At 38.1% G+C, this 23,160-nt stretch overlaps 1 protein-coding gene across 3 annotated transcripts in view; it reads right to left on the reverse strand.

Moving 5' to 3' along the window:
* Window positions 1-16,894, reverse strand: part of FAM107B (family with sequence similarity 107 member B) — a 93,753-nt gene extending 76,859 nt beyond the window's left edge. The window contains exon 1 of one of the 3 annotated variants that reach the window (XM_007503990.3): window positions 16,757-16,894. Coding sequence is in view for 1 of the 3 variants with exons in the window: in XM_056799457.1 (XP_056655435.1) it covers window positions 1,763-1,808 (46 nt within the window). In the remaining 2 variants the exon portion in view is untranslated. Of the gene's footprint in view, window positions 1-1,762; window positions 2,147-16,546; window positions 16,683-16,756 lie in introns of those variants that run through there. The other 2 variants (XM_007503991.3, XM_056799457.1) reach the window with 2 other exon arrangements.
* Window positions 16,895-23,160: the final 6,266 nt, after the last annotated feature.

Genomic DNA, 23,160 nt, shown 5'->3' on the forward strand with positions numbered 1-23,160 from the left:
ATAGCCATATATTCTTACGTAATGTGCATATATACACATATATGTAGAAAAAGTATTTATTCATATCCAAAGGAAGTATCAACAATGTTTACTACCAATGTGCATTTGGAAACTTATTGAATTCATGTACTAATGTGCAACAATAAAATTGCAAAGTACCTTCAGAAGCAAGGGAACAGAATGAATATAGTTAATGATGCCATTAATTTGACCCTAAAACAATGGTTTTCTTTGGTAAATGAGGGTCTCTCTTAAGCACACACCACATTGGTCTCAAGTACTAATGCTTAAACCAAAGTATAAACATTCAATACCTTAATAAGCATTTATTAAATGTCAAGTATGGTGTTAGGAATATAAAGACAAAAGTGGAGCAGTCTGTAATAAAAATATTTTTAAAATAGATCATTAGTGTTTCATTGTTCCTTCTATAGTGAAGTTTAGGGGGGTTGTGGTAGCAAAGAGAAACATGTGAAGTAGTCTGTAAAACATAAGGAAGGTTTTTATTACTAGAATGTAGTTCATTTTAGTCCTAAGATTCTATAATAATTTTTAAAAACACTCCAATAACTCTAGGAACAAAATGACATACGTTGGAAGAAATTTAGGGTGTTCAAATAAAATATTATTTTTCAATTAATACATCAATTGCTATGTGCCAGGCACTTAGCTCAGATATAATTCAATTGTTTTATATGCACTTTTAAAATATGTATATTTTCTGGCTAATTCTGATGAGAAATTCTAGATGAGTCCAACAAAGGAACAAAGTATAAATAGGAAATATTTGAAATTATTCTATTATGTGCCATAGTCCCCAATGAAGCATATCTTGGCAACATGTTCTAATCTATATTAGTGATTATGTTTCTAGCACAAAAAGAGAGGGGAGCCTTTGTATTTCAATCATCACACATTTCTATTTTTAAGTGTGGAAAAACATGAAGTTTATGAATAATTGCTAGTTGGAAGTTTAAAAACCACTTGTTTGCTATATTTTAAAAGTATCTCTGTTGATGTGAAGTTTAACAATAAAATCTGAATCCGAAAATCTGAAAATAGAGTGTATTCTTGGTTGTAATAAAAGAGTTAGTTCTGTTATTGATGCTTACTGTTGTATTCATTCATTGCTAATTGACACTCAGTTTCTCCATCAGGACCTCACAAGAGCAGGGACTCTGTCAGGCAGTGGAAAGGGGAAACAATCTTAACTCTACCAATTGGACCTTAGACCATGAAGGCAATGATAAAAATGACCCCAAAGGTGTTCAAACTAAGATAATTAAGTGATAGATGAACAATACCAGACTGCCCATAATAAATAGATTCAGGCTCCCCAAGATAATAAATCTTCCATCAGATCTAAGTGGCAAATAAAGATTCTACCCCATGTCAACAGAATTAGGGATTAGCCCAGTACTACACACTAAATTAGTGACCTATGAGGAGTCTCTTAAAAATGTAAAAGTCCTGGGGGCAGCTGGATGGCTCAATGGATTGAGAGTCAGGCCTAGAGAGGGGAGGGCCTGGGTTCAAATTTGGCCTCAGACACTTCCCAGCTGTGTGACCCTGGGCAAGTCACTTAACCCCCATTGCCTAGCCCTGACCACTCTTCTACCTTAGAACTAATACTTAGTATTGATTCTAAGGTGGAAGATAAGAGTTTTATAAAACATAAATAATGTAAAAGTCCCTAAGTCATACATATATATGATCTATGTAACCATACACAGACCTATATACCCACATACAACATACATACCTAGAGCCACTGAATACCACACTCCTTGCTCCTCCAGAGTAGTCATTCAACTTTCCTGATGAGCGCACACTCTCATGACACTATTCCTTCATAGATTAAAGGACTTCTTTTTACCCTGATGTCATTTTGAGGGAAAGGAGAGGAGGAGGCCAAGAAGGGCAGATGAACAAAATCTGATTGGGGAGGTGTCTGCTTTCCAATTTTTAAAAATTAAAGCCATTAGGGATGTCCTAAATAGATCAGCACTGTTAGAGTCCATGGATCTTGGTGCACAAAGAGTTTGCCACCTTCAGTCTTCCAATGATGAGCATGTCGCACTTACCTAGGCTGGACCTGGGCTATTCTTAGTCTTTGAGCTTAACGGAACTAGCCCACTCCACTAGTGTACTAGTGTGCTACTCTAGTCTCTAAAAGCGAACTCCAGCTCTGCCCCCCTAAAAAGTCATCATTGTAACAAAGCGCAGGGCCCCACCCCCACCCTGCCCCGCCCCCTTTGCCCCACACAGGGAAGAGAGAAAGTGCTCACTCCCGCTGGACTCCTGGCTCAGCAAGGGTAGAGGGGGAAGGGAGTAGCCCTAACGCTCCGCCTTCCCCCAGCTCTGCTGCCTGTGAGATGCCCCCTTTACCCTCTACGCATTCCCATTGGTGGCTGAGCAGAGGTGCATGGATGTGAAAAAATGTCATCAGGCAGGTGGAGAGGGGGAGGGATCAGCTCCACAGGAGGCCCTCTGCCTTTCTAGTCCCAGACTGGGGAGGGGGGCTGCTGTGTGCCCACCGAGAGTGATCTGTGGGCCATCTTTGGTACCCATGCCATAGGTTTGCCATCACTGCTACAGGGAATCTTATGCAGAAGAAAGCACTGGTTCAAACTTTTCTAGATAACTTTTTAAAAGTGAAATGGGTCATCCAGACAGCGGGGTATAGTGAAAAGAGCTTCCCTCAAAATAAACCTCTGAGGCTGGTAAAGCCAATTCCAGTTTTACAGATGAAGAACCTGAGGTCCTGAGTGGTCTCATGCCTTATGGAAGAAAACAAAGCTTCATTAATGGATGAGAAGGAATTCAAACCTAAACTTCCATAATAATTAATAAAAAGCTAGCCTTTATGTAGTACCTTGAGGTTTGCATAGTATTGTATATATGTCAACTTATTTGATTCTCAAAACAAGTTGGAAATAGTTGCTCTTATCTCTATTTTACATATGAAAAAACTGAGGCTAACAGACATTAAGTGACTCACTATGAAAGCTTAGTTTACACAACTAGTAAATATTTGGAGGAAGATTTGAACTCGTCTTCTAACTCCAAGATCACCATTCTCACCCCACTGCTTCAGACTTCCATTCCAGGGTTTTTTTTCATTACCCTCAGTGCTTCCTTTCTACATGATTCAGAATACTATATATACCTTTTCTTTCATTTCTGGAAATTAAAAGGATAGGGAAAAAAAAGCTAAGAGCATCCATGATAAATATGGTACGCATTTCATCACTCTGACTAAATAAATAAAAAGTACCTAATGCTTTTTGATTGATTGCCTTGAATTGTCCTATATATCTCTATGGAATAAAGTACTGTAATGTAGTGGCTACCATAATAGAATGCCTAGTAGATTCACTGAATAAATCACTTTTAATTTAAAAGTTAAGCATCATGCAATTTTGTTTTCTCTAAGAATGTAGATTATTCAAAAGCAGAAAGTGTTTCTTTTCTTTCTTATTTCAAATCAGAAACCTAGGACTAAGTCAAAATTTAAAAATCATTATCTTTGAAAAATTATTATAATCATTTTAGATATTAAGGAAATTGAGGCTCAAACAAGTATTAAATGTCACTGACTACCAGGAATGAGCCAGGATTTAGATGTAAATAGGTTGAGTCCATAGCTTTGATCTCCATAAACTTCTGAATTTCTCTTAGTTTTAAAAGTAACCCTATTTTCTGAACTAAAAAATCAAGATACATGGGTTGAGAAGGGATATTTCTTTTATAAGGCCCCATTTTTAAAAGTACACTGTTTCTTCTTGATATCAACTCTGTCCTGGAAAATCTGTGTCATTTGGCCATCATAATCATAACTTACCAAGGATAAAACTAGAACTCTGGACAGGGTATTCTGCTTAGATATGCTACAAATGAGTTAGAGTAAGGGGATTTGGAACTTGAAAAATCCTTATATAACTAGTTCATCATCACGATCACCACTACTCATCACCACCATCACTACCACTTATTTTAAAATAAAGAAACTCAAACTCAAGTTAAATGATTTGCTTGAGACCACATGATTCAGATTCTTTCAGAAATGAATATTTGTAATATCCAGAGAATTTCTTGCAAAATAATGGAAATAGACTAAATGATCAAGTTTATTCCCAATTCTAATGTTCTCTGTGATTAATGAAGTTAAGGGACATAATGAATTAAAGTCAATAACAGGTAGAATAAAAGCTGACCAGAAATATTTGGGTCTCTTCATGAAGAGCCAAGAGAATAAATGGAGATGTGTGTGTATACATATATATGTATATAAAGTTAGTTTAAATGTACAAATATTATATATATAAAGATTTATATATAAACTTTTAAACTGTGGATATGCAGGTGTGGGGGAAAATGATGTATGGTTAATGTCCATCTATAAATAGTAAAAAGTTAGTTTTCTTCTTGGGTGGGGTCATTTCCTACCAAATTGATGTTTCCAATAAATATATGTATGTATATTTTTAAAACAAGCCCTGCCTAATTATATAGTTGATTGCTTTTAATTAAGGATAATTCAATTTCAACAGATCTTAAAAGAATGTTACATAAATAGATCACAATAAGACTACACTGTAATTTCTTAGTTAATTCTAAAACTAAAATGTGTATATACTTTTCCACCCCTTGGATTTTTCCTGGTTAAGAGGGCTATAATTGAATCTGTGATTCCAATAGCATCAAAGAATCAAACAATCAAAATAATTTTAGTGTCTTTAAAAGACCTCTTATCCCAAAAGAGGTTTAATTCCACCAATGTGGAACATCTTTTCTTGTCCTCCTATAGATAAAAGACACTGTTGAAAAGCAAATATATTTTCTATTGTTATCTAGCGTGCCAGCATTTTCTAAGCCCAGTGGCCCTGACTTTCTCCCCCTAGTCAACTTTACTGGCCCCAAGCTTCCCTGACATAGCTTCCTTCCCCCATGCAACCAAACTGGCTCCAGCTCCCCTGAACTAGGAGCTTAAAAGGTCCTAGCACTGTCAGTGCCTCAAACTTGTCACACTTGGTAGTCTTCTAAGATCACCGAGTAACCTGGCTGACAGGGTGAATACTAGTACTGTCTCAGAATGCTGTAAATTCCCTTTGTTCAATGACACTTCTAATTTGAACTGGGAGGTCTGGGGTTAGAGCCCTGACTACAACATCTAACATTTCTTACATATTTGCATAAGTGTGAATAAAAATCACTATCAACACTTATTCTCTCTTCCTACAACTCTATTAATGAGATATTTATAGAGTGTCCCCCAAAGTTTTGATTTTTGAGAACTCCTATATTCCAATTTAATCAAGGAGGTAGTACCTTGATTTCTAAGTTTTCTCCTTCTATTCTGCATCTATCTTATATGTATCTATTTATATATGTCTCCAACATTAGAATGTAGAAACTTGAGGATAGTGATAATTTTTGCTTTTTTCTTGTAGCCCCAGGGCTTAGTTCAATGCCTGGCACATAACACTCACTTATTCAATTTTTATTGACTGACTTATTTGGCAAATGTTTCTATCCATGAACCTAGATTATACCCCCCTCTACACTTAGTAGAAGAACTTCTAGAACCTTTAAGAAGCAGAGTGCTGGGCCCCACCCTCCAGACCAACTGCTGTGCCCATCCCCACCACCACCACATGCTGGTTACACTTTGCCCTTCCTTTACCCCACACAGAGGGGGGAGGAAGAGCTCCCATTGGGCTTCTGGGCAGAGACGGGGGATATGCAAAAATGTCATCAGGCATGGTGGAAGGAGGGAGGGAACAGCTGAACCCGAGTCCCTCTGCCTTTCTGGTAATGAACTCACTCAGAGGGGGATGCCCACAGAAAGTGCTCTGTGTGCCATCTACGGCATCCTTGCCATAGGTTCACCATCACTGTTCTAGAGAAATTATGACTGAAAAAATTAATCATCTTGAGATCAACCAGGTGATGAGTTTCTCCTAATTATCAAGAGAGGTCACCAGATGATGGAAAGACTATTCCTCCTCCCTTGGGTCTGTACTCTTCCTTACCTGAGCAGGTAAAGCTGACATTCTCTGATCACAGTCTTAAAGAACTTTGTGTCACCTTCATGACACAATGAAGCATCAAAGTTAGAATGGCTATGTTACGGTTCATCTGTGTAGAGCTGAAGAAACCAAGGTCCAGATGATATACCAAAATACTCATTCAGCTAACTCTGACTAGAAAAGGACCAGAAACTAAGTGCTCCAGACCCTCATCCAGGGCTTACTCTACAATACTGCATGCTCCCTTCTTCATTTACCTAAAAAAGGAAGAGCTGATAAAATCACATAAAAGTCCCACTCTTTAAAAAACAAAAAACAATGATGATTTTCCTATACCATTCTTTGTATGTGTCATTCCCCATTCCTTATTCTCAACCCCCAAAATCCATGTCTGCTAATGCTACTTCCTTCTCTTCTCTACTGAACCCTGCCACCACTCCCAGCTCTATAGCAACCTGCTGACTGGTCTTCCTGCTTCAAGTTTCTCCCCACCACAGATCACCCTCCACTCAACCTGAACATTGATCTTCCTCAAGCATAGATCTGACTACATTTCTACCCCTCACCCTCTCATTCACTAAACTGTAGGGGCTCCCTCTATCACCTCCAAAATCAAATGGGAAAGCTTGCTTGGCATTTAAAGTCCTGCATAGGGCTGGTTCCCCACAACGTGTTCCTCACTTCTTACACTTTACCCATCTATCCTCCTCTTCTATCTAGTGACATTGGCATCCTCCCACTCTCAACTGAGCATTGTCATTGGCCTACCCCACAACTGGAATTCTCTCCATCTTCATCTTCACCTACTGTCTTTCTAGTTTCCTTCAAGTCCATGCCAAACTCCTACCTTCTATAGGCAGCCTTTCTGAAACCACTTTAATACTAGTACCTTCTTTTTGTTGATTCAATACAATATGTCCTTTATATATCTTGTTTGTACATAGTTGTTGCCTATTTTCTCCCTCATAAGATTGTGAGCTCAGTGAGAACACAAACTACTTTTTTTGCCTTTCTTTGTCATTCTTAGTGCTTAGCACAATGTTTTGCACATAGTAGGTGTTCATGAATGCTTTTGTTGACTGACTTTTGACTACCAGAGCTTCCTTTTCCCCCATAAAAATATTTTTTCCTACATAGAAAATGTTACCTGTGCCCAGCTACCACACATCCATAGATGTACACAACAATGAAAAGCTTGAACGGTTTAGCCTGTTTTGCTTTCCCTTGTAGACTAAATGTACTCTTTTATGGCCAAATGAATAGAAGGCAGTTTTAATAATGTAACACATATGAATTTTGAAAGACAACTTGAAGTTTAAAGTAAAGCAAAGAGTTGACTGAAGTCAGATAATATAGTTTTGAAAAACCACTTCAGATACATTATCTCTATGATTATGGACAAATTAAATCTCAGAGATTTAGGATTTTATTTTGTAATATGGAAAAATAATTATGCTATCTGCTCTCCTCATGGGGTTGTAAGAAAAGCATTATTATTGAGTTAGTATCAATAATTTTTACATTAAAAAAAAAGAAACTGAATCAATTTAATTATCTGTACTGTTAAACTTCTAAGACTATATAATTTTTATACAAGCAGGTACTATTGGTCCAGAAGCCTTAAAAATCAAAATGGTACAGTAAAATATATCTACTTTTATATAATAATAATGATAATAATGGATACCACTTGGTTGGCTGCTGTCCTTTGTACTCAAAGAGAACCAAAATGACATCACTAGATGGTATCTTTTGATTCTGGAATAAATTGGACTTAACTGAGGAGAATTACACAAGTCATCAGCTTGACTCTTTCCTCAAAGTCATCAAATTCCAAAGACAAGACAAAAATCTAGACAACTAGTAATAGCTTGAGGATGCAGTGAAAGACCTTAACTTCTTTGATGTCCAACCAATCTCTAAGCATTCCACAGTGCTTGCTTCCGCTGCTTTCATAGTCATTGGCACAAATTGTTCACCTCAGTATACAGTTTCAGCAGGTGGCCTAAACTAGGTTGGGGATAACCTACGGGCCTCAAACCCATAGGTCAGTTAGGGGGATGACTACTCCAAGCACGTGAAGACTTCCTCCAAATACCACATTTATAGTAATTAAGGTTTGCAAAGTGCTATATGCTCTATCTCATTTGATCCTCACAAAAACCTGTGATGTCAATGCTTCTGTAATCCCCATTTTACAGATGAGAAAACTAAGGCTACTGGGTAATGTGATTGACTTGCTTACAGTTATACAATGTCCATAATGGAATCTCACTTCAGTTCCAGTACATAAATAGTTAATCTTAAGGGGAGGGGGGAACGACTAATCCCAAAACAACCAAAAATTCAGTCACTATATTTCCAAGTCTCACCTATTATATAAACTTACCAGTTACTTCCCTTTAGCCCTTAAATTTCTTAGTTTCTCTAACTTCCAACTTCCAGTTTGACCTGCTAGAATTGAAGTAGCACCTAAAACCATGACTAAATTACAGATTACTACAATAATAATACAAATGACAAAATTCAAACATCAGATATCCACCTGTCAATGCAACTGCTTTTAGTGCAGAGAATTACTGAAGTAAGTTTTTAACAATTGTAGAAATATCATTCTAACATAAAGACACTTTACCAAATTTGCTTCATGTTCAATATAAAACATTCAACTACTTTAACAGTTCATGGAGGGCTTTTGTATGAATTGGGAATTTAGTTGGCTAAAAGACCTACCTAATAACATCCAACAACTTGAAGGCAATCAGAACTCCTCAAAACCACCCTGATTTTTGTTGACCAGAGATTCTTGATCTTTTGTGTATGTCATAGACCTCTGGGGAGTCTTGGGATTATTTTAGATGCATAAAATAAATACACAGAATTACTAATGAAACAAATTATGTTGAAATACAATAACCAATGCAGGTAAGTGGCACAGTGAATAGAATACCAGGCCTGCGTGGGATATACCTTCTTGAGTTAAAATCAGGCTTCAGATAATCCATAGCTACATGATCCTACTCAAGTCATTTAACCCTTTTTGCCTCAATTTCCTCTGTTAAATGAGCTAGAAAAGAAAATGGCAAACCACTCCATTATCCTTGCCAAGAAAACCCTCAATGGAGTAAAAGTGTTGGACAGGACTAAAACAACTGAACAACACATTCAAAATAATTTTAATAACCAGAGTAACAATGTTTGATAAATCAAAAGGTCCAACCTTTTAGGACAAGAATTCTGTTTGACAAAAACTCTTGAGAAAATTAGAAAATGGCATGGCAGAGATTGGCAACAGACTAACCTCTTACACTATCTACCAAGATAAAGTCAACACAGATGCATGGTCTAAACACAAAGAATGATACCATAAACAAGTTAGAAGTGCATAGAACAGTCTGTTAGATCTATAAATAAGGGAAGAATTTAGGCCCAAACAAGAAATAGAGAGCACTATAAAATATGAAATGGATAATTTTGATCACATTAAAATTAAAAGGCTTTGTACAAAGCAAATGCAACCAAGAATAGAAGGAAAGGAGAAACGTGGGAAAGAAATTTTTGCAGCAATTATCTCTGATAAAATATTTTCTCATATACATAGAGAACTAAGTCAAATTTATAAAAATCAAAGGCATTTTCCAATTGATAAATGTTCAAAAGATATGAACAGGCAGTTTTCAGATGAAGGAATCGGCTATCAAATCATATGAAAAAATGCTCTAAACTATATCTGATTAAAGAAATGCAAATTAAAGCAATTCTGAGGTACCACCACATAACTATAGGATTGGCTGAATATGACAGAAAAGGAAAATGATAAATGTTGAAGGAGATGAGAAGACATTGAGACACCAGGTAGTGGTGGTGCGATCTGCTCCAACCATTCTGGAGAGCAATTTGGAACTATAATCAAAGGACTCTAAATCTGTACATACCATTTTATCCAGCAATACCATTACTAGGTCTGTATCCCAAAGAGATCCAAAAAAAGGGGAAAGGACCCATTTGTACAGAAATTTTTATTGTAGCTCTTTTTGTGGTAGCAAAGAATTGGAAATTGAGGAGTTATCCAATTGGAGAATGACTGAACAAGTTGTGGGTATATGATAGGGATGAAATACTATTGTGCTATAAGAAACAACAAGCAGAATGATTTCAGAAAAATCTGGAAAGACTTAAATGAATTGATGAAAAGTGAAATGAGCAGAACCAGAATAACACTGTATATGACAGCATTATTTCTTGATGAACAACTATGAATGACCTTATTCTCAGCAATGAACTCCAAGACAATCCCAGATTCATGATGAATAATGCCATCTGCCCTCTGAAAAAGAACTGGTGAAGTCTGAATCCAGACTTTTCATTTTCTTCTTTTTAATAAAAATTTGAGATGTTTCACAAAATGACTAATATGGAAAAATGTTTTACATGATTGCATGTGTAAAATCCATCAGCTTGCTTGCCATCTTGGGGAAAGCAAAGGGCTGGAAGGAAGGGAGAAAAAGGGAGAGTCAGAAGAAAGGAGAGAATTTAGAACTTAAACCTTTTTTTTTTAATGAATGCTAAAAAATTTTTTTACATGTAATGGAAAAAATGAAATATCAGTAAAAAAATGTTCATGGGCTCTAGGTTAAGAAAACCTGGATTATCATAAAAAGACATAGCACTAAGTAAAACACAACTAGTATAGAAGTATATATAATATACTATAAATGGCAACAGGAGAAATTAGTTCAAATCTTGGTTCTGCTATTTACTACCTATAATCTTAAGTTGTTTTCCTACTCTAAGTCTCATTTCCTCATCTGCATTTTTTTTAAATCAGAGAAACGATCTAGATGACTTCTATAAGGCCCTCATTTGTAAATGTATCCCCCTTCCCTGAAAATTATTTCTTACAACAAAAATAAATGAGAAAAATTAAACAATTTTTAAAAATTGACAATTTGTCTTATATGTTTTGCTTGGGTATGTGTCTAGGGTAGTTGTAAACATTGTGTAACCTAGGAATGTTATGAGTAAAAAGGGGGTACAAAAGTTCCAAATGGTGAAAGAAAGAAATGTACATATGCAGTGCCTTCCTAAAAGTGTAATGAGGGTTGTAGTAAGGGGGGATAGGAAAATAGGAGGTGGGGAGAGGGAAGAAATTGGAAGGGGAAAAAGAAGAGAAAGTAGAAGTGGATAACGGCATTTATTAAGTGCTTCTATGTGTACCAGGTACTCTGTTAAGCTTTAGGAACATTAAAGGTACTTAAATGACTCTTAGAACAACCCTGTGAAGTAGATGCTACTATGATCACCCTTTTACAACGAAGGAAGCCAAAGCAGAATTTAGTGACTTGACCCTTTATAAAAATAAGTAACTAAGGTAGAATTTGCCCACAGATCTTCCTGATTCCAGGATCAGCTCAATCCCTTAAGTCATCTAGCTGCCTCAAAGTATAACACAAGAGGTGGTCAGCTAGTAACATCTAGAGAGAGAAAAAAAAAACAATTCCTGCAGGCTAATCACAAAAGAACAGGGCAAGTATCAGTGATATATCGGTGTCATGGTCTAAACAGAAATTTACTTATTAGAAGACTTAAGCAGCAAGATGGCAGGGACCAGGAGATATGACAACCATACTCTGGCATCAAAAGGGACATTCCTATCCTATCCTCCATCTCATGAATTATGCTTCTGTGTACAATGCAAGATAGACTCTCTAACACGTTAGAAGAATTAGTTGTCTAAGAAAAAAGAACAAATAGGAATCCAAAATGCATATACTATAAGAAACTCATCTGTGAGTAATAGTGCCATCCCTCCACTCTTCCTACAAAACAAAACAAAATAATCAAAAAACAGGAAGAAAAAGCCTGAGGAAGATGGCCGGGGTGGTAAGGTTATAAACTATCCTTTTATTTCAATATCTTACTTTGTCTAAGGAACTGAGATGACCCCAAAATACTGCACTGCAGTTAATTAAGTCTCACAATCATTAAAAGAATTCTAGATCTTCTCATTTCCTAGAATATAGGTTAGTAAAATGACTTATTGAAGGGTATGATCATGACTCAGGAATAGAACTGATGATGACTAGACAGTTCCAAGCTGAACTATGACTTAAAATAAGGTGACAACATTAAAAAAGCTGCTTCCACAGTAGATAGTCTAAAAACCTTATGTAATATAAAAAATAACTATTTCCCAATTATGTCCCCAAACCTAAAATTATCAATTTCATGGATAGTACTGGAAGGTGGCGTTACTTTTAAGAAGCCTTTGAAAGCATCCTGTTAAAAATACATGTGAAGTAAAACAATTCTCCATTTCTCAATCTATGTCTCCTCTACCTCTGCCCTCCTTTCCCTTTCTGAGTTTGAAAATTATCTGTTTTCAAAAGATTTACTTAAAAAATATTTGTTGAGCACTTATGAGTATCTATTATATCCAAAATGTGTACTGTGCAATACATAAAAATGAGTTAGCCAAAGCCACTTTTCCTGTTTTCAAAAAGCTCACCTTTTCTCTGTTCTTTACCAACTCCTCTCTCATAACTACTAGTTTTCCATTTAATTAACATGTCATGGTCAAACCACGAATTACTTATTAGGTATGAATTTAAGCTATGGTATGAACATAAGCTATGTTGTCCCCCTCCCCCAACCCAAAAATATCCTAGCCCTCATCTAGATACCAGACCCAAATTCTCCTAAACCAGTTCTGACTGCCAGGGACCCAGGACCAATGTCTTACATTGTATATATAGCAAGATTTGATCAATGACTCTAGAGTACCAATTCCTAGTTTATGATTATAAACTGTAACAGCACATAATTTTAAATTATCCTACCCCTGAGATTCCCCATAAGCCTTATGACCATCCACATGAACATCATCATCTTTCACATGATCTTTTCCCCATCATTAATTTCAGTAAATACCATTCTCTCTTGAGTGTCTCAAATACATTTTTAAAAAAGCATAGGTCATAAAATTAGGATTAACTAGGTAGCCCAGATACAGCCTAGAATCAGAAAACCAGAGTTCAAATAATGGTTCAGGCATTTACTAGCTCTACGACTGGGCAAATCACAACTTCTGATTGCCTTCATTTCCTCATCTTTAAAACGAGCAGCATAATAGCACACATCTCTAAGGTAAGGGTCAAATGAGATGCTTGTAAGGTGCTTGCCACAGTGTCTGGCTATATAAATGTTAGCTATTATTATTATTTGTGTAATGGACATTGTTCTTTAAACACCTAGTATAAAGTTAACTGGACTTGGGGTAGGAGTCTCTGGTTTTAAATCTCAAGACACTGCTACTTCTTCATACCTTAATGACTTTATTACTTAAAATGCTTCCTTTCCTGTACAATGACAGAATTCAATCTGAATGGTCTCTAAGGTCTTCTAAATGCTATAACTTATGAACCTATACAAACCTGCAAGTAGCTAAAGCAAATATTGTCCCTAGTGCCCCTTACCAATATTCACTATATGGCTGAATGGCACTTTGTGACAGACGAACAAAAAGGAATGTTGAATGTACTATTCCTTTTACTAACTGTGTGCTATCCCCCAAGATGAGAGAAAGGTAAGTTGTTGCTTCCATTACCTACTACCCTCCCCATTAGGTCGTCCCAGCTTAGTGTAAAAAGGCCTATATTTGTAATAAAAGAAAACCTGTGTCCAAATCCCAGCTCTGTTCCTTACTGTCTACCTGTTGACTCCGGAAACATGTCAGGTTTTAATTTCTTCATCCAAATAAAGAGACTCACAGAGGTGATCTCTAAGGTTCCTCTAGCTCTAACTCATACAGTTCCTAAAGGCAAAGGTAAATGAAAATTTGAAAAAAGACACTTCCTCTGGACTACAGAAAGGAGAAAAAAAAAAGGCTTATTCAAAGGAGAGAAACAAAAATAAGTCAAGATTAGAGAGAAGGGAAATAAGAAAGGAAAAGGAAGTGAACCAGAATAAGGGGCCCCATCAGGTGACCTGCAGCTCCCCACACTTATGTGGCTGCTGAGGGCACCTCTTCTTCCTTCCCCAGAGCTAAACAAGGCCTTTTGCTTTAGTATTGTGTAAAGCTTTCTGAAGTACCATTTGAGAACATGACCCTTTGAGTTCTGGGCCAAGTTGTGAAGAACAGAAGCTAAAATACCAAGTACTCAATGTCTATCAGTGCACAGTACTCTCCACCCCTTTTTGTAAAGTACTATTTCTTAACCTCTTACCACTACCCAAAGAACAGCTCTAAGATCCTTTCTACTTCTAGCTTTCATGGTTTAAAAAAAAACAGAAAGTCATCTGTTCTCAACCCCCTGATTCTCCCTGGAGGCCAGAGCAGACAAATTGCCCTCAGCATCTCTCTCAAATTTAGTTCAATCTAGTTTTAAACATTCAAGGAATGCAACTTCTATTACTTCCCTTAAAACATTTTCCAGTCCAATAAGCTGGATGAAGTAACCATCCAATCAAAAAGAGGAAGATCAGAGCATGCCCCCAGTAGAAAGAGAAGCCCTGAAGTAAAAGAAATCAATTAAAACATCTCTAGATTTTGCTGCTTTACATGGTTCACATGTCCAAAGACAGGCTGAAAACCAGGCTCAGGAATTCCAATGGTTTTGTTTTCCTATTTGATTTTATTTTGAATTGTGCTTTAAGGAACTACTGTTACTTCTGGAAAACATTTGTGCTAGAACACTAACACAATCCTTCACACCCTACCTAGCCCATTGGCCACTTCCCTGTCTCTTCCACTGCAGTTCCTCACATGAGCAGCCTGTTCATTTTTAAAAGATATGAACCCCTCCCCCAAAAGAACATAACACATTACCACAGCAACTTTCTTCTTGTAAGTTCTCCCAACTTGAAGACCTTTTATTACAATCATCTTACTACTCAACATATTAAGTAGAAAGTTAACTGGCTGAAAATTTTACTCTTCTGACAGAAAAATTAAGATGAAATCCCTGATACACAAACTGTTCAGAGAGCCATATGCTTTGATCACCAAAAAAAAAAAAAATCCCTCTCATTTTATATCATTATTTCATATATCTTATCAAGTCTAAAAGAATAACTTTTTAAACAGAGGTGTGAGAGTTAAACAAATTTTTTTAGTAAAAATATTAGCTGAAGTGTACAAAATAACTTAATATAACATTAGTTTTATTAACTCATTTTTTTTTCCTCTGAGGAAGGAGAAATAATGAAATTAAAACAGCATTATTTCTCACTATCCTTGTTTATGTTAAGCAAGTGACTGGCTATTTGACAGGCTGTATGGAAACAACATATAGTACTTTAAACAACTTGGCATTATGACTTTTTTTTTAAATATGTAAGCAAAATACCATAGCCAATACATAGAAAATATATAAACATTTTCTGAACATATAACATGGTTGTGTGCTATACAGCTGAACATGAGTGAACCACTACTGACAAGGAGAAACTAATGTAATTGATTTGCAACCCGCTCCAGGTGGTGAGCTTGGCAAAACTCATAAAAGAATAGTCATTCTGCTCACAGTAATTCTGCATCCCCTTCATTATACCTATATTTCCTATTCTAAAAGGATGACAGTAATTCTTTGTCCACAATTAAACCAAACTACTCTACTTCTAGACTTGAGGCAAGTTAGGTGGTTATTAGTTAGGTGTGTGGCAGTAGAGAGCCACATCTGCTGTCCATTTCTACTCTCAATAGGTTCTCTCAGTTATACAATTATGCCATGTCTTAAAAATACCCAATTGTAGGATCTAAGGTTCAACATTTAGATCAAAATCGTCTCCTGGTGTTGATGTGCATGATCCCCACCTAAGAGACACAACACTGGGTTTGCTAAAAGGCTGCCATCAGCACTTGGGACTTGTCCCCTCTCCTGAGGCATCATCTGCATGGCCTGGATACAGCGGAGAGGTGAGCAGAAACAGTCCGAAACTGACCAAAGTTATTTTAAAATGACTTGTTTGGAAACAAAGGCACCCTTTCTCTCCCCCCCCCAAAAAAAAAATAGGTAAGAAGACTCTCCCACCCCTCTCCTTTGTTTGGCAAAATATTTGCATTCTACTTTCAAAGCCCTAGACCCATCTATTCCTCGATTCGGACACCGAGCTAGGTCGCGTGCTGGGCAGCTGAAGGGATGCGACCCCCAATGTGGGCTCCACATCTGGCGGATGGCTGGGGGTAAGAGGAAGCACATGGCTGAGCGCGATGCACCCCTCCTCCGACCACGTCCACTCCATTTTTCAGAGCCGAGAAAACAACAATAAACCCTAGGCTCCCGTAAACGAGGCTTCCTCTCCCCTCCTCCCCCCTACCCGGACCACCCCCTCTTTCCTCCCTGTTCCACCGCATCTCTCCTAGATGAAGCTGGCCCCCACCTCTTTCATTCACTACGTGGGGATGCCCCGGGAAACTTTCCCCCTGACATGCCCCAGGGAGCGTGGTGTTTGGGGCCTCCAGGGACCTCCCGATCTCCCTCGGCGCCTCGGGGTAGGTGAGAGAAAGGGACTACCTAGCAGCTTGCCGGCCGAAGCCGCCCCTCGCAGCTCGTCCTCATCCCTACATTCCCTCCTTCACGCGCCCGTCCGGTCTCAGCGAGAAAGAGGAGAAGAAAGAGGAGTCCAGCGGGCAGGGTGGTCCCGTGGTTGGGCGCGTGCCCTCCAGCTCCCCTCCCCGGTCTTTGTGTGTCAAGTGAAGGAACGAACCCGAGCGGGGCACCTACCTCCCTCCCTCCCGCGGCTGGGGTCTCACAAAGGAGCTTCGCGGCGGCGGCGGCGGGCCCGGGCTCCTCCCAGCGGCGGCGGCGGCGGTGGCGGCCGTTGCTGTCGCTGCCTCTCGGGCTCAGGCGCAGGGCGAGAGGGGGAGGGGCGGCGGACGCAGTTCGCGGTGGGGCGCCGAGGGGCGGAGGGGGCGGAGGTCTGCACGGCTGTGGGGCTACGGAGCTTGCGGACTGGGCTCGCGCACTCCACACAGTGGGGCGGCTCTTTCACACCCCACAGCCCGGAGCGTTGGAATTAAGCGGCGGGGCGGGCCGTGGGAGGGGCGCGGCTGCTGAGTCACAGATCCGCCCTGGCCCCCCCACCCTACTCCAGCGACTCGGCGTGCACACGAGGGTCCCTTCTCGACCCGGTGTCCAGCTTGGCTAGCCGTTTTTCCCTTCTGTCTTGAAGGGGCGGACGAGGAGAGACCAAGAAAGAGTCGGGAGAAAGTTTGGTGCCTGGTCGGGTGGAGGTGTTTGGGGTTAGTTTTTTTAAAGTTTATTCTGTTTTGTTTTCCTTCAAGAGGGGGAGGGTGTCTTCGAAAGATGGGCTGTGCCCCGACTTGGAGGAATGAGAAAGAGAATGTGACAGTTGTGTCACACCTTCACCGGGTCTCGAAGAACCCAGAACTAAGTACGTGGCTGTGTTTCTTTAAAAGCCCCCTACATTCCTCGTGACCACGTCCAAGTTCTCATGCAAAAAAGAAAATGAGAGTGGGGTCCCCAAAATCTCCCGCCTCCCTGCACTCATAGAAAAGCAGAAAAAAAGGGCCGAGTCGGTGTTCGGACAATCTAAAGAAGCAGGGCTGGCAATCCCTTTCACCTGGAGAATTCGCCTTCCTACCCTGACTTGGGTCTTAAAGGTCTGGGGACTGAAGATTGATTTTCCATGCCCTGTAGGAAAGTTACCTTAACGACCTCTCTAAACTCTTGCTCTCTCTCCTCCCCCGCACCTCCAGTCCCCTAAACTTTCTTTTTACTCTCTCCTCTAATCTCATACTTTTCCAGCCTTTACTTATCAACCAACCCAACCCTCCAAAGACTTCAAGATTACGATCTACCTGAATCACAGCTGGCACCAAAACAACCCCGATCTGTTTCTGAGTAACCAATAACAAAGGCAGCAAATGCCAGCGCCTACAACAGTGCTTACAAGTATTCCGGGAATGCAAAACCGAATACTGCTTAGACCGCGGGGAGTGAGGGAGATGATTTATTAGATTTATTCATCCTGATCTTTTTTAGACATGAAAGACCAAAAACTATTCCCTTGACATCCCATGACTGAGGCTTGGTCTCTTAATTAGGAAACTTTTCAGGAAGGATGGAACAGCTTGGGTCGAGATGAAGAAAATGATTACTCAAGGTTTCATTTAGTGACTTAAAAAAAAAAAACACCAACAAAGATGAAAGACTCCTTCTCGACTTGAAACCTTAGCCTGCACAGACTGTTCACATAGACGATATCTGATTGGTACACAGTGAGAAATCTCAAGAGTTTTCAAGAAAGCAGCTCAATCTCAAACTGATACTCTCCCATTTGATTGGGCTAAGTAGAAAGGGATTTTTACTTTCACACTGAACCAGAAGGGAACCTTTTCCTAGCCTCTCTTTTTTTAGTGGCCTGTCCAGCAGAAGTCCAAAGCCATTAAAGACTGAATTGCTTCCACAAGGATAAAGGGACAAATCCCCTATTGATATTAAATAGTCTCATAAGAGAGACTTGGGGATACCTGGATTGGTGGGTGTTTTATCTTCCATACCCCCAGGGGCAAATTCTACCTCATAATTTTCTGGCATATTCCTAAATACTTCTGCAACACTAAATAGAAATAATCGGTGAAAGAGTAAAGTGGAGTGAGAGAAAGCTGACCCAAGATTGAAGACCTGAAATTCAAGTCCCCACCTGACACATACTGGTGACCTTGGGCAAGCCACTGGATGTCTCAAGTGCCCTCAAACAGTTCCCTAAAGTTTCAAGTTGCAAAACAGATGTAGGTGAAAGTTGGGTAGATTGCTTCCCTCCCCGGCCCAATTCCTACCTTGTCTAAGCTAAAATAGTACTCAAATTCCCAAACTAAGCACTGGAGATTCAAAAAAGGAGAGTCCCTGATGTTAAGGAACTGATGTCTTATTAGAGACTCACTACAGATACACAGAAAAGCATTATTATATGGAAATAATTTGAGGAGAGAGAACCCACAACTGAGGGTTCAAGATTCATGGAGGAGTTACCATCTGAACTAAGCCTTGAAGGACAACGATTCCGAAAAGCTTAGATAAAAAGGGAGTACATTCCAATTATGAGGAACTATTTATGGGAATATACAGAGGCTTGAGGTGGAATGTATGATTTAGGAAATAACTAATAATCCAGTTTGACTTGATACTGAGAGATTATCCAGAGCTCTGCAAGGTCTCTTGAGATTGCATTAGATAGTATAATAAGGCAATAATAATAACTTATTTATATAGAAATAGCATTGAATAAGTATAAAATTCTTTTTTAAAAGAGAGGCTTTAAGCTCTGAGCTTAAACCAGAGGTCAAATAAATACCTTTGGCTTCTTAAGACAAACTGAGCATAAAGTTATTAAGGAGAATATGGTGGCAGCAGCTGCCAAGAGACTTACTGACACCCTGAAGTCAGAGTTCAAAGAGAGCACATGTAGACCTATTAACACTTTTGCAATACCAATTTAATATGCTCTTTTGGAATAGAATAGTTGACAAGAGATTTAGAAAATATCCAAACAAAAGACTACAACAATCCCAAGGACACACAAGTGAGGAAAGTCAAAGCTTTCCTCAGACACTATTTGTGTGACTCTGGGAAAGTTACTTAATCTCTGCCTCAGTTTCCTCAACTTTAAAAATAGTACCCACATCTTAAAGGTTGTGAGGATCCAATGATATATTTGTAAAAAGAGCTAGGCACAGAGGCAGCTTAGGTAACACAGTAGATAGAGACCTAGGTCTTGAGTGCAGAGGTCCTGGGTTCAAATGTAGCCTCAGAGACTTCCTAGTTGTATGATCCTGGGCAAGTCACTTAACCTCCATTGCCTATCCCTTATTTCCCTTCTGCCTTAGAACCAATATAGAAAATTTATTCTAAGATAGAAGACCAGGGTTTAAAAAAAAAAGGAAAAAAGACTTAGCAACAGGGCCTGTTGGATTATTTCCTTTCTCCATCCCTAAAAGAACAATAGTTGGACAGCCTCTTGCCCCAGAACTATTTCTTTCTGACCTCTATCAAATCTAAGATGAGGAAAAAGGGAACACACTAATAAAACATAGTTTAATATTTTATAAGTCATTCTCTTTGCAACAACCTTATGAAATATATAAATATTATTCTCCCATTTCACAGATAAGAAATCAATTGGCCCAAGGTAACAAAGCTAATAAAGCAGCTAAGCAGCAGAGCTAGGACTGAAACTTAGATCTCCTGATTTTAAGCCCCAATATCTTGAAATCTTAGCAAACTCCCCACATTTGATCTATGGTAGTTCAGACTCCTTTTCCTGTGTAGATTAGCCTTCTGCAGCAAAAAATGAAGTTAAGATATTTGCCTTGGCACATTCACTTGGTTTAGGATTTTTGTTCTAGGAAATCATAGAATAGAATCATAAAACTGAACTCAGTTTTAGAAATCATTTGGTATAATCCCATTTTCTTAAAGGAGTTTTTATTGCTGTCTTGTTTCTTATATCATCATCGTATCTCAGGTATCCTACCCTCTTCAGGTATCCTTCTCTCACACTAGAGAGCCATCCCATAATAACAAAGAGTATTTTTAGAGAGGAAAAATGAACATAAGTTGATTGCTACATTGTAAAAGTCCAAAAACATGTGCAATGTGTAACCCCTGTCAGCCTTCTACTTCTGACAAGGGGCAAGGGGATGCGCTTTCAGATCTCTTCATTCAAGTCATGGTTGAGCTTTATAATTTTGTTACATTCATTTTTCAAAATTTTGTGTGTGTGTAGGTACTCTTTCCATTTGTATTGTTGTAGTTAACTGTTAATATTGTGTTCTTGGCTCCACTTATTTCACTCTGCATAATTTCACATAGATCTTTCTACATTTCTCTGTATGCATCATATACATCATTTCTTATAACATTGTAATGTTGCATTATATTCATGAACAATTTTTTTAGCTATTCCCCAATTGGTTTGTTTCCAATTCTTTGCTATCACACAAAGTGCTGCAATAAGTGGTCTGGAGTATACAGGGACTTTCTTTATCAATGGCTTCTTGAAGTATAAGCCGAGTAATGGAGTGGTTAAAAGAAGATGAACCTTTTAGTCACATTATTTTCAAAATTCCAAAATGGCTTTTAAAAATGGTTGTACTATTTCACAGCACCATCAACAATGGATTGGTGTGCCTATAATTTTGCAAACCCTCCAACATTAACAACATAACTATTGCAGGGTTTTTTTTTGGGGGGGGGGGTTGCCATTTTTCCTAGCTTTTAGGGCATGAGGTAAAACCTCAGGGTTTTTCATTTGAAATTCTCTTATATTAGTGATTTGCAACATTATTTTATGTGATTTTGATTACTTTGCAATTCTTCTTTGAGAATTATTTGTTCATTTCCTTTAACCATATCAACTTGGAAATGGCCATTACCTGTGTATGTGTGTGTGTAGATAGAGAGAGATACACACATATATGTTCATTGGATACCAATGTCATTAGTCATATAGGTAGATATGGATAATAGATAATTCATTGGATACCAAAGCCTTATCAGAGAAAATTGATACAAAGATATTTTTCTCCAGCTGACCACTTTCCTTCTTATTCTAAATGTGTTGATTTTGCCTGTGCAGAAATTCTTCAGTTCCAAAGAATTAAACTTATATCTTTGGTAATTGTGTCTATCTCTTGTTTAGTTAAGAATACCTTTCCTATCCATATCTGTGAGAGGTATATGATATGTTTCTCTTCTAAGTTTTTTTAACAGTATAATCTCTATTATTAAGATCACATATATTGGGCATAAAAATATGATTATATCAATATATGCAGAAAAAGTTTTTGACAAAATACAACACTCATTCCTTTTAAAAACAGTAGAAAGCAGGAGCAGCTAGGTGGCTCAGTGGATTGAGAGTCAGACTAGAGACAGGAGGTCCTGGGTTCAAATGTGACCTCAAACACTTCCCAGCTGTGTGACCCTGGGCAAGTCACTTTATCCCCTCGCCCTTACCACTCTTCTGCCTTGGAGTCAATATTGACTCCAAGACGAAAGGGAAGGGTTTAAAAAAAAAAACAGTAGAAAGCATAGGAATAAATGGAGCTACTCTTAAAATGGTAAGGAGTATCTGTCGAAAAAACAAAAGTAAAAATTATCTATAATTCAAATAAATAATATTTCTCAATAAAATCAGGTGTGAAGCAAAAATGACCATTATCACCACTGTTGTTTAGTATTGTACTAGAGAGACTCTAAATGAACACCCTAATACAAATACCAACAACACGGAAATGAGTTTGAATCAAGGGTACATGTGATACCCAGTGGAATCGTGCGTTGGCAAGGGGAGGGGTTGTGGGAGGGGGGGAGGAAAAGAAAATCTTTGTTTCCAAGGAATATTGTTTGAAAATGACCAAATAAAATAATGTTTAAATTGAAAAAAAAAGAAATACTAGCTACAGCAATAAGAAAAGAAAAAAGAAATTAAAGGAATAAAAGTAGGCAATGAGGAAATAAAACTATCACTCTCTGAAGATGATGATTGTTTACTTCAAGAACCCAAAAAAATCAGCTAAAAACTAATTGAAACAACAATTTCAGCAAAGTTGCTGGGCATAAACTATACCCATCATATAAATAAATAAATCATCAGAATTTCTAAATATTGCCAACAAATTCCAGTAGCAATAAAGAGAAAGAGAAATTCCATTTAAAATAACTGCAAACATTAAAAAATACTTGGGAGCCTACTTGCCAAGATACACACAACTAAATGAACAGAATTAAAAGATAATTTTGGCATAAATATATATCTAAATAATTGGGGAAATATTAATTGCTCACAGGGATAGGCCAATATAATAAAAATGACATCCTATCTACATTCATCTACTTATTTAGTGCTGTAAGAATCAACCAAAGAAGTACTTTATAGAGCTAGAAAAAATAAAAAATTATTCTGGGAAAACAAAAGACATGGGGAATCAATGAAAAAAGTGAAGAAAAGAGACCAAAGGGATTTCAAACTATATTATAAAGCAGTAATCATGAAAACAATCTGGTATGAGCTAAAAAATAGAGTGTTTTTTTTTTCCAGTGGAACAGAGTTCTAAATACAGGATATTCAGAAGTAAATGACCATTGTAACCTAGTATTTGATA

The sequence above is a fragment of the Monodelphis domestica genome, chromosome 5 (assembly GCF_027887165.1).
Source record: "Monodelphis domestica isolate mMonDom1 chromosome 5, mMonDom1.pri, whole genome shotgun sequence".
NCBI lineage: Eukaryota > Metazoa > Chordata > Mammalia > Didelphimorphia > Didelphidae > Monodelphis > Monodelphis domestica.